This window comes from Citrus clementina, unplaced genomic scaffold (assembly GCF_000493195.1).
Source record: "Citrus clementina cultivar Clemenules unplaced genomic scaffold, Citrus_clementina_v1.0 scaffold_3, whole genome shotgun sequence".
In the NCBI taxonomy this organism is placed as follows: Eukaryota; Viridiplantae; Streptophyta; class Magnoliopsida; order Sapindales; family Rutaceae; genus Citrus; species Citrus x clementina.
In genome coordinates, this window is record NW_006262339.1 from 46,857,560 (window position 1) to 46,869,565 (window position 12,006).

The 12,006-nt window shown below is 33.7% G+C and overlaps 1 protein-coding gene across 2 annotated transcripts; it reads right to left on the minus strand.

The window, feature by feature from the left end:
• Positions 1–715: 715 nt before the first annotated feature.
• LOC18049081 (shaggy-related protein kinase alpha) lies at positions 716–4,470 on the minus strand. Of its 2 annotated transcripts, none has more exons than XM_006444512.2 (13): positions 4,021–4,470; positions 3,589–3,747; positions 3,405–3,497; positions 3,260–3,319; positions 2,857–3,129; positions 2,560–2,634; positions 2,383–2,439; positions 2,154–2,294; positions 2,012–2,062; positions 1,575–1,670; positions 1,420–1,503; positions 1,201–1,303; positions 716–1,097 (listed from the first exon to the last, which is right to left on the minus strand). In XM_006444512.2, exons 2-13 carry the CDS (start codon positions 3,682–3,684, stop codon positions 1,015–1,017), a joined length of 1,212 nt encoding a protein of 403 aa, XP_006444575.1. In that variant the 5' UTR covers positions 3,685–3,747; positions 4,021–4,470; the 3' UTR covers positions 716–1,014. The 2 variants fall into 2 exon arrangements, 1 of the variants encoding a protein (XP_006444575.1); XR_002906546.1 differs by having other exon boundaries at positions 1,005–1,097; positions 1,201–1,313.
• Between the last annotated feature and the right edge of the window lie 7,536 nt (positions 4,471–12,006).

Below are 12,006 nucleotides of genomic sequence, written 5' to 3' on the forward strand. Positions count from 1 at the left end.
AAAATATTATATTACATTGTGAATTTTATAGTAATAAATAATATTACTATTTAATTAATACATGTTTGTTCAATAATTACCTATCAAAATTTTCTTAAAAGTAAGCACAAAAATGTCCATGGATCATGAGCAAGTGAGAAACCAAGTCGTCAACTTCAACTCACCTTTAGTGGCTTATCCTAAGTAATGATGTTTCAAACCACTGTAGCCTGTTGGCGTGCACCCAAGACAAATAATAATAATAATAACAATATGATCTCAAGTCCACCATCTCACTCTCATAGGTCGGCCGCAGCTGCAATTCATAACTCATAATCGATTCCTTCGCGTGAATAAAAAACGCACCTGCTGACTAATTAGACAACTTGAAAGGCTGAGCTCCTTTCCTTTCTTCACATCATATAACACCAACTAGTGCCGTGGCATAAATATTAATATATAGTTCCTTTCATACAAGGATAAAGATAGTGTCATGCTATAAACTCGAAGATCATGTATCATGTTTCTTTCATTTAATATCTTGGAAACCATATTCTATTCATTCATGACAACATTTTAAAACATGCATCTTTCTAATGTTAGTACTTGGCATCTATTTCTAAATGAATATATAGCGCATTATTAATCAACATAAAAAAAGTTTTGAGGGATAATCTTAGGGCACTCTCGGGAACATTCAGTTCTATCATAATATTAGTCCAATAAATTCGTGGGAGGAAAACAACATATGGTTTCCAATTGACATTACAATCTGGTCAGCATATCCATTGAATTATCGTGTGAATATTAAGCAGACTCTTCTCCATCTGCTTTCTACAAACAAAGAAAGATAAGAATATAAATGCTAAAAAAATCAATAAACGGAACAAATGAACTAAGGGTTACGAAACAAATAGCACAGCTTTTCCATATTTTCACTTGATACAGGCCACTAGCTACATCTCTACAGCAGATCAAATATTTATGCAAAGCTGCAACCTGCAAGGAGCAGGCTTCAACTTTTGGAGAACCAAATCACAAACCAAGGAAGGCACACTGTTTTCTTGCATGCTCAGGGATCAGCTTCACCAACATATCCACGGGCACACCCTTCAGTTCTAATAAAAAAACAACCAACAATCCCATTCAAAACTAAGCACGCAATAAACAGGAGGAAAAAAGAAATCAGCAGAAGATTTCATTCAAGTAAAAGTTCATTACCATGAGGCTTAAAGTTAAACAATGGTGGAAGAAAGCGTCCATTTGGGAGTCGGGTATTAGGATCACGTAGTTCATCAAAGAAGGGATGAATCAAAGCTTCCAACTGCATCAAACTTAAAGTTCTATTAGAACAGATTTGAAGTATAGATAAAAAAACAAGAGTGGTGGCTGTTAAAAATGAAAATTAATCACACAGCTCATAAGAGAATTTGTACTCACTGCTGTGCTCCGAAGATTGGGAGAGTACTGCAGTAGTCTAGAGACAAGATCTACAGCTTCTGGGGGCATACGCTTCTGGAATATCTGAAGAACAAAGCTATTTAGCAAATCTATTCTCATATGCTAGTAGAAACCACAAGTGATGTGCATAGTACCTTGTGCCACGGGTGAGCTTTGATTTGGGGAAATTTAAACTCAGTGTAGTTTGGATTCATGCACTTTATTTCTTCCCTAGTTGGAGTACCTAAAACCTGCACAGGAATGATATAATTTATCAAAAGACGAGGAAAATACAATATAATAAGAGAAAAGACACAACAGGCATCCAGCTTGATCAACTAAGGATCTTTTTGATGTTGCCAACAAAGAAAAGAAATTCCTTGGATCAATATCAAACTATTTGTCGCATGTTACAAGGCAAAAACCTTATCATTGACCATCATTCTCAAAGAGAATTTAGGAGGCCCAACAATAAGGAATCACTAGAATGCCAAATTGCAGCCCTATAAATTCAGACGCTAGCTTCAAATAGCTTTAAGTAGAGTCATTAGGCAGCTTTTATTGATAAAGAAATTTCAGTGTGTAAAATTACCTTGATGATTTCCACAAGCTGGTCTACACCGCTCTCGCCAGGGAAAAGAGGCTGGCACCAAAAGAGACAAATTGCATGTTACATATAGAAAAGAATTTCCAAAAGTACAGCAATTCAACCATAGAGAATGAAGCTATCCTACCTGTCCCAGTAGCAGTTCAGCCAAAACGCAGCCGGCAGACCAGATATCAATTGCTGCGGTGTACTCAGTTGCACCAAATATAAGTTCAGGTGCTCGATAGTATCTTGAACATATGTAAGAGATATTTGGTTCCCCCTTTACCTGTCAGTCAACATTAAATCAGCAATCAGTATGATCAGTCACACAATGAAAAAGAACACTGATAAATCTATGATGCTAAAGCACATACCAGAACTTTTGCACTTCCAAAGTCACACAATTTCAGCTGGTGGGTATGTGGATTGACCTGTTACCGAAAAAAAGGAAAAAGAATTGTTACAGTCAAATGACCAAAATTTAAATATATATGTATACAGGTAGAAAAACAAAAATATTCACAATAAGACACCAATTAAAGGTACCATACCAGTAAATTTTGAGGCTTTATGTCCCTGTGGCAAACTCCAATAGTGTTATGGATGTAAGCAAGTGCTCTACATATCTGCAGACGCATAAGAAATAAAGCTTCATGTCAGAACAAATTGAAAGTGATAAAGATCAAACAAAGCAAAAGTGACCGCTTATAACTCCAAAAGTATATTACATAAATCGTGATAAAATAAATAGACAACAAAAACTCATGGGACTATTAACAATGGCCGGTAATAGAAGAATAGAATCTGAATGCAGCAAAAAACAAAATAAACCAGTTCGTCATTCTCACCTGATAAAAGTAAAGTTTGACGTAAATCAATGGCATCCTTTGGCTCATTTTATAGTGATGTTTGATCACCCGGTGAACGGTCTCCGGAACATACTCAAGAACAAGGTTAAGATATAGCTCATCCTTTTCAGTTGTTGAAAAGAAACAGTGCTTCAGGGACACAACATTTGGGTGGTCCAGAAGACGCATGGTTTGCAGCTCCCGGTTCTTGTACCTCTTGTCCTGAAGAACCTTCTTTATTGCAACAGCTTCACCAGTCTCTAAGCACTTAGCCTGTATAAGTAAACCCACAACAAAGGCAGCAGAATAAGAGGAATGCCAAACCTTGACCGAACATAAAATCAGATGCAACCCCCGAGTTTTAAAAGACCCAACTATGATTGCCAATCGGCAGCTAGATTACCTGGAAAACTACTCCAAAAGATCCATGGCCAACAACACGTTCAGCCATGTAGCTTATTGTCTACAATAATAAGAAGGCCACACATATCAGTACAAGAAAAAGCAAATAAAAACTGAACAGCATTTTCTGAAAAACAAAAGTAAACCTGTTTGGGCTGCCCATTTTTACCCCCAATAGTGGTGACAATTATATGACCCGCTTCCGTCCCATTACCATCAACCACAGTTGCTTCCATTTCCTGCATAAAATTTAATAGCTTTCAAGTAAGTAAAAAAAAAAGATTGTCACGAAGCAGCAAAAAATCAACAAGAAGAAAAAAAATCATATACCTTGTCATCCCTAATTTTCATGTCATTCATCTCCTCGGGTAACCTATCAACACCGACTGTATTTCCAGAAGCAGGTACTACACTAACAGAAGCCATTCTAAAGAAATAACAAAACCTTCCACCCCCTTCCAAATTCACCTTCACTAATTAATAACTCACCTGCAGAAGCAGTAACAATCAGCGGTTTAAGCAAATCAATACAAGACACATCAGAAAATTCAGTAAATAGTAAATGGTATCCACATTCACATCAAACCAGGTTACTCTCAAAATCTGGATGGAAGTTCACACCGCACTGGAAAAAATGTGCACCTACTTTACAAAGCTAACAGTTTCAATCTATTTACCCGCAAAGATCTAAAAATGCACATAATAATAATAATAATAAAATGGAAAAGAAAATAAAAGTAATAGAAACAATGTGAAAATTACCGATCGGGTGAAAAAATTGGGTAGATCCATAAGCGCAATAACTAAAAAGAAAAAATTAAAAAGGTAAATTGTTCGGCTTTCAGATAAATGGATCTGTATACTGTGATAGGGGAAATGCTGTGAAGTGATAAAGAGAGAGAGAGAGAGAGAGAGAGAGAAGGGAGAGGAGTTTTTTGTTTGGTTTGGTCTGTTCTTTTGACTGATTGAGCGAATGGTGGCAAGTGGAAAATGGCAATGCTATTGGTGGTGGTGGTGGTGACACAGGCGGTGAGTGAGTCAACAACGGCAGACACACGGAGCCCAACACCATTCTATTTTATTTGTTTATGTCCTTCATTTTGTTTCTTCTTTTTGACCGTTCAAACCTCCCCTGGGCCCCCACCTCCTCCCCTTTCATCATTTTCGAGTCGCCTCTCCAGTCTCCACTCCGTCTCCCTACTTGCTTTTCTCTCTTTTCCCTTTTTTTACTTATTTTTAATGTGGACTGGTCAACTGCAGCAGCAATAGGCAATGTATTATTTGCTACGCCAGTTGACCCAATAGCCCATCATATATTATTTGCTACGCCCTCCGCATTTCTTTCTTTTGAGTTTTGAGTTCAGGTGATTTCTTTTTCTTTTTCTTTTTCTTTTTTTAGTTTTGTTTTCAGTTTTTTTTTTCATTAACAAAAATCTATGGAATTGTTTTTTTAAATGACATCTTTTGGAGATGTCTTCATATTAATGTTTCTAAGAATTTTCAGATCTGATGGAAGATATGGATATATTGTTTTATTTAGTTTTTTTATTGTTCTAAATATATATATATATATATATATAATATTTTAGAATTTTTATTGACAGAAGACATCTTTCTTTTAAAATTCTAAGACAATAGTTTTGGAAACAACATATCTTTGGTAGGAAGTAGGATCACACATATTAGTACATTACTTTATGTATTACTACCTGATGATGAATTTTTTTAAATTTATAATATAATATTTATCAATTAAATAATAGAATAATATAATTAATTCACTTAAAATTTTACTAAAAATCATTAACTATTGAATAAATAGTTCATATAACCTTTCAATTACTAAAAATTACATAAATTTTGAATGCTTATACTTTACTCTAGTTCATATAGCCTACATGTAAAGTTTGTATACTCAAAATCAATCATATACCAAATCTTTATAAAATTTAAAGAATCATTAACGCAATCGAAAGTCTAATTATACCTCCTATTTGGTCAAACACTCTTACATAAACCTTATTGTTCGATTCAGTGATGGAAGACCGACATTAACAAAGTTTTATATTTGGCAATAGACTTTATTATTAAAGGAACACGAGCCCTTTTTTCTCCTCTATCTCTTTTTACCATCAACATAAATAAAATTGAAATAAGTGGTGTCCAGTTTTTTTTTTTTTTTTTTCTAATAATCTTCAGATATTTTACAATTTGGTACTTATTGCCTTGACCATTCAACTCTCATGCTCAGCACCGGCTCACAGCCTTGATGGCTGCGATTAATTGCAGTTCCACTTATTAGAATAATCGAAGGCGCGCCTTTTTGCCGCTCTGGAAACGGGAAACTAGACTTTCAGACGTTTGTTTATTGGAATAATTAGGATAAAATGTTTCTTTTATTTTTTAAGTCTTATAATTTCGACCTATTATTTAATATTATTTTTTTTTTTATTATCTTATAATGATCGTTTGTTATTTTTTATCCACATGCCACCGCTTTGAAGAAATTTCGTTCAAGGAAATTGAAAATCATCATCATGTTATTGTGTATCAGCATTAGAGGGTGCGATCTAAATTTAAATTAAAATTCATTGATCACAAGTCTTAATTTATACCACTTCCAAGGGCAACTAATATAGTGCAGTTTCCGATACCCAGACCACGTGGAATTGGTCTCCCTCGTGCCGCTCGTGGCGAGATTTTTTATTTTATTTTTAAATATAAGAGTTTTGACGGGGCAGCTACCTTATGGATTTTGTAAGGTACGCCCACCCCAAAATAAGTGAAATGGAGGTGGAGTTAGGTGGACTACACTCCATTTTTATTAGAGGGGCATACCTTACATAATCTATAAGGTAAGTTTAAACTATTTTTTTACACCTCTTCAAAATTTTCTTAAAATACCCCTATAAATCTTTCAATTTCCTGGTACTTTCTCACTTTTATAATTCCTTTGAAGTCTCTATATATATATATACTCGCTTCAAACTTTCTCTATTATTTAATTTCTAAAGAAAAGAAAAATCTAACGAAAAAAGTTAAAAGAATCTTACTCCTAGTATATTTAGACACATAGGGGTAGTGTGCAATAATTAATTTGAAAAAATTATTTGTAGTGAAAGTCTTTCTATAATGTCGTAATTAAAATTATGACACCAATACTGTAATTTAACATAAATTTTGTAAATGAAACATAAAACATGTAAATTTAACGTAAAACTTGTAAATCAACAATAAATGTAAGACAAAATATAAATTATGTAAATAGAACATAAGTCTTGTAAATGAAAGGTAAAACAAGTAAATTAATATAAGAGTAGTAAATTAGTGCAATACTAGTCAACAAAACAAAAACTTATAGATATAATATAAAACTTGTAAATCAATGCAAAGTGTAAAATAAAACATAAATTAAGTAAATAAAATATAAGATTTGTAAATAGAAGGTAAAATAAGTAAATCAATATAAGAGTAGTAAATTGATGTATTATTGGTAAATAAAATAAAAAGCTATAGATATTTTAAAAAAAAACCTATAAATCAACATTAAGTGTAAAACAAAACATAAATGATGCAAATGGAACATAATGCTTATAAATGAAAGATAAAATAAGTAAATTGACATACGAGTGGTAAATTTACATATCATTAGTAAATAAAACAAAAACTTATTAATGTAACATAAAACTTATAAATCAACATTAAATGTAAAATAAAACATAACACTTGCAAATAGAATGTAAAATAAGTAAATTAACATAGAAGTGGTAAATTGATGTATTATTGGTAAATAAAACATAAACTTATAGATATAAAATAAAACTTGCAAATTAATATAAGATATGTGAATAAAAAGCAAAACAAACAAATTAACATGGTAGTGATAAAATAATGCATTATTGGTAAGCATAACATAAATTTACATAAGTAACCTAAAACTTGTGAATCAACATTAAGTATAAAATAACATATAAATTATATAAATAGAATAAAAGACTTGTAAATAAAATGTAAAATAAGTAAATATTATAAGAGTAATTGAAAAATAAAACTTACAGACATAAAATAAAAACTCATTATAATAATAATTGCCTTACATATGTTCTATTTTTATTTCTAAATTGAATAATGATAATTTTAGATTTATGTAATACATGTGATGATACATGTGAAATTTTATTTAGGATAAAATTTATTCTCAAAGTTAAATTTTGAATTTTTTTTTCAAAATTATTTGTAAGATGATTGATTTTGTTTCCTTTTAAACCTCATCGATAGCAGCTTTAAATGATCTTTTAGCATAAGTAAGAAGCAAAGCTTTAAAACTATATGAAATACGTATAAAATTAAAATTAGATCCAAGTTTATTGATATTTTATATATGTCTAGTAATATAAGAAGGTGTTTTTATTTTGTTTCGGCTCGATCCATATTAAGAAAAATGATTTTACTTAATTATCTTGTATAGTAAACAAATATTATGACAGAAAAAAAAAAGTTTATAAATGTCATAGCATGAATATAGAACTTATGATTAAACTAATTCAGTAAAACTTATTTCAATTTTTTTCAATACAATTTTTTTGTTTTCAATTGATGAGAAACTTTTTCCTCTGCTCAATAAATTAAATAAGTAAACTATTTTCTAAAATTAAAGTTTAATGTTAATTTATAATTTTTATATTATTTTTTACAAGTTTTTGTTTTGTTTGTAATTTTAAAACACTAATTTACCACTCTTATATTAATTTACTTATTTTACCTTTCATTTACTAATCTTGTGTGTAATTTATAATATTTATATTTATCACGGCATCATAGAATTTTCCTTGTAGTGGAACTTTTGTGTTTGTTTTCGATTAAAGAAATTAATTATTTATTACACAAGTTTTGTTTCCCCACTGCATTGGATTTATAATTAAAAAAATCATACATCTATAAGAATAACAGACTGAAAGAGAGAGGAAAAAAAAATACAAGTGGAGTTAATTTAATTATATTCGTGCGTAAATGTAATTGTAAGAGAATATGAGTTTTATGAGGCTAATGGCCAATGGGGGTGCCAATTATTCAACTCTAAATGAAAAAATCTAGACAAGACAATATTGCAACGTAAGTATTCAAACTTCCAAAGGCCATGAATCCCCCCGAAATTTGAATTATTGGCACTCCTAAGTCAAGAGGTATCCATTTTTTAAAAAACTAATCTTAAGTTATTTTACAATCTTGGGCAATATATATATTAATATATAATATCTATATATATAGTGACAGAATTCAAAAATCTACTAAGTATTACTTTGAAAACGTACTGCTGAAAACATATATATTTTATCTAAATATTTCAAAAGAAAAGGAGAACTTGACGGACTCAAACTGACATTCTACGATAGATGGTCTTGGGTAGGACGTCCCATTTTAAATAAAAAAAATCGCAATCGTTCATAAACTTGTTACTGTGCTTCTCTTTAATCTTTAGTCCTAGTGGTGGGTGGTCGCGGTTGCAGATCTTTTTTGTTTTCAATGATTTGAAAGTCCAAGCCGCGTTCCTGCGACTATTATCAGTCTAAGATTTCACTTGACCTGGAAATTTTCTGCGTAATTCGTGCACTATAATGGACCAAATCAAATTGTTTAATGTCACATGAGTTGGTGTTGGATGATAAATTTTGGTAACACCCAGTTAGCAAGTGTCATGTGGCGTGATTTAGTGGTTCTTAGATAAAAAATTAAATTACCAAAATTTCCCTTCAAAAATAATTTGAACGTTAATGGAGTTGTTAATTGCAGAGCCAAAAAGGGCTAAAAACATATGAAAGGATCATTGGAGGACGCCCAGAAGGAGCATGAAGGAAACAAAATCTAAAAGATAGAAGGGGGACCACAAAGGTCGTCGTATAATGTAATTGGATTCGGGATATATCCCTCCTTTGTCGCCTCCCTTGTAGTCGCTCGCTTGCAGCCACACCAGTCGGTAGGGGGCCACTGAAGAGGTCGCCAATAAGAGTACGCCAATTGGGAAGAAATGAAACTATGATTGGTCCAACTCAACGTTGGCAACGGCAGTTACCTGTGGATTAATATAACGGAGGGACTCTAAAATCTCTCTACGAACAGAAAACGAGGCGTGACGCTGTCGATGGAGCCTCCGCGTAGCTTTGTCATATTTATTATAGATAAAAGAATCAGTCAAGGCAAGACATGTACAGAGAGGCGAAAAACATTGGGCTATATGCCACACTGTCAATTAGTATTGGGCTTACAATCGCTAGAGAAATATAACAGTGGGCCTGTCCCAGTGATGTAAGTGAAACGAAACGTAGTTCCAAGAAACTTATGATATCGTTTACCCGGCATTTGTGTTTTGGGTAGTTTTCATGATAAACGGCCATATAATTAAGCTGGGTTTATAGTTTTAAGGGAAATTTACGAAAATAACTATAAATATTTTGTTATTTTCACAACTAACCCTCTCAACTTTTTTCTATTAACATTAGCCAAACACAAACCTTTCTCTCCAAATTACTCTTCTTTACAGACCAAAAGCAACAATCTTTCTCCCATATCGTCAAACCAAACGCAGCTTTCCACTCTTGAATTATCAACCAACGGCGACGGCAAAAGGCAACGGTAAAAGTGAAATCCGTCATAATATATCTGAATCCAACACTAATCGACATCACTTAGTGGTATGAGTTATTTTCTGAACTTGCTGAACTGAGTCATGGGTGAATCTGGTGACAGACTGCCTGTTACACCAAGCTTCGGGCGACAGGTTGCCTGTCGCACCAAGCTTCGGGCGACAGGCAGTCTGTCGCACCAAGCCTTGGAGATTCATTAAAACTGTATTAATTTGATCCGGTTCTAAATAATTTTTTTTTTATAATTTCAGGCTTAATGGATTCAGTTGTACTTGAATTATGTTACGATGGTTGGTAGGAGACATTAGAGGATGGCCGTATGGAGTATGTGAATGGTAAAAATTGAGCTTTTTTTGTTGGGAAAAATTGTCTGTTTGATCAGTTATTGGCAAGAGTATACGAGGTGTTACAAATAAACCCTAATGAATATAGTATCACAATGAAGACAACTTTAAGGTCTAGTAACACATTATATCGTATATGTGCACTGCCCATGGATATATTTGATGATGAAATGGTGAGGGTTGTGTTGCATATGGCATCCGACGTAGCCAATTTTGGATGCATTCCTATATTCGTGACCACATCACCTTGAGTTCCGAACGAAGGTATTAAGCCACATGTCGATACAGAAACTTCGTTTGGAGCAAATATGTATGGCCCCAATAATGATGAAGAGGTGATGCCAAGGACAATATCGCTGCAGCAATATTACTCTCCAATCCACGACAATTATGACAACATTGATGATAACGGCGTTACGTTAGAGGATGTTGGAGCAACGGTATTTCCAATAACGACGTCGTTGGAGCAACGGTATGCTCCGTATAACAACAATAATTTTCGGGACAATGATGATTTTCATCATGAGACAGAGGGGGATAATGTTTGTGCAGAACCTTCTAATAATACGAGGGGCACTCGTTTGAATAATGATGGTGATGATGGAGGAGCCGGTCCTTCGAATGTTCCATCGTTTCAGTGCGACGATGAGTGTGAAGACAATACTCCTGTGAATAACAGAGGCAATAGACATAGTCATTCTATGGTTCGATCGAGAAGGCGAATTGACCCCCTTACAAGTCTTGCTCCAACTTTGCCTTCGAACATGGTTGCTCTAAGCTTTGTTAGCAGTTGTGATTCAGATGATATCAGTGTGGGTAAGCTATTTGCTGAGAAGAATGAGTTTATATTACAACTACGCAAGGTTGCCTTTAGAGATAAGTTTGATTTCAAGATTGCACAGTCTACTACGACACGTTTCGAGGCTTACTGTTGTTCAGAATCATGTAAATGGCGTATTCGAGCAACAAGATGTTCGAACGAACAAAATATTCCTTGGGTGGTGAAGAGAATTGACAATGTACACACTTGTCATAATGAGGTATTGGTTGATGGACGTCATCAAGTAAGGAGCTGAGTTGTCGGTCATATTGTCGCAAAAAAATTTATTCAAGACAAGAGGATTTATACTCCAAATGACATAAGAGTAGATATGCAATAGGAATACGGTGTTCAGTTAACATACCAGCAGGCATATCGGGCGAGAGAAGTTGGTCTTGAAATAGTTCGAGGCAACCCTGCAGAGTCATACAACTTGCTCCCTAAATACTCTCACGTACTAACTACAACGAATGAGGGTTCAGTCACTCACCTCGAGCAGGATGGAGATGGTAATTTCTTGTACTACTTTGTAGCACTCGGATCTTCCATCAAGGGTTTTATGCAGTACATTCGGCCTGCCATTGCTGTAGATGGTACTCATCTGAAGGGATTATATCATGGAAGCATGTTCGTGGCAACATGTCTTGATGGTAACAATCAATTGTATCCGTTAGCCATTGGGATCATGGATTCAGAAAATAATGATGCGTGGGAATGGTTTATGATGAAGTTACACGGAGTGATTGGCGATAGACCTGAGTTGGTAATTATCTCTGATTAATACACTGCCATAAGGAGAGCCGTTCTTAAAGTATTTCATAATGCAGCTCATGGCGTTTGTTTTTACCACGTCAAAGGTAACATTAAGTCTCAGTTTAGAATGTCCAAAGCTCTTTGGGATGAATTTGAGCCTGCCTTTATTAATACAGCAAAAGCATATAGC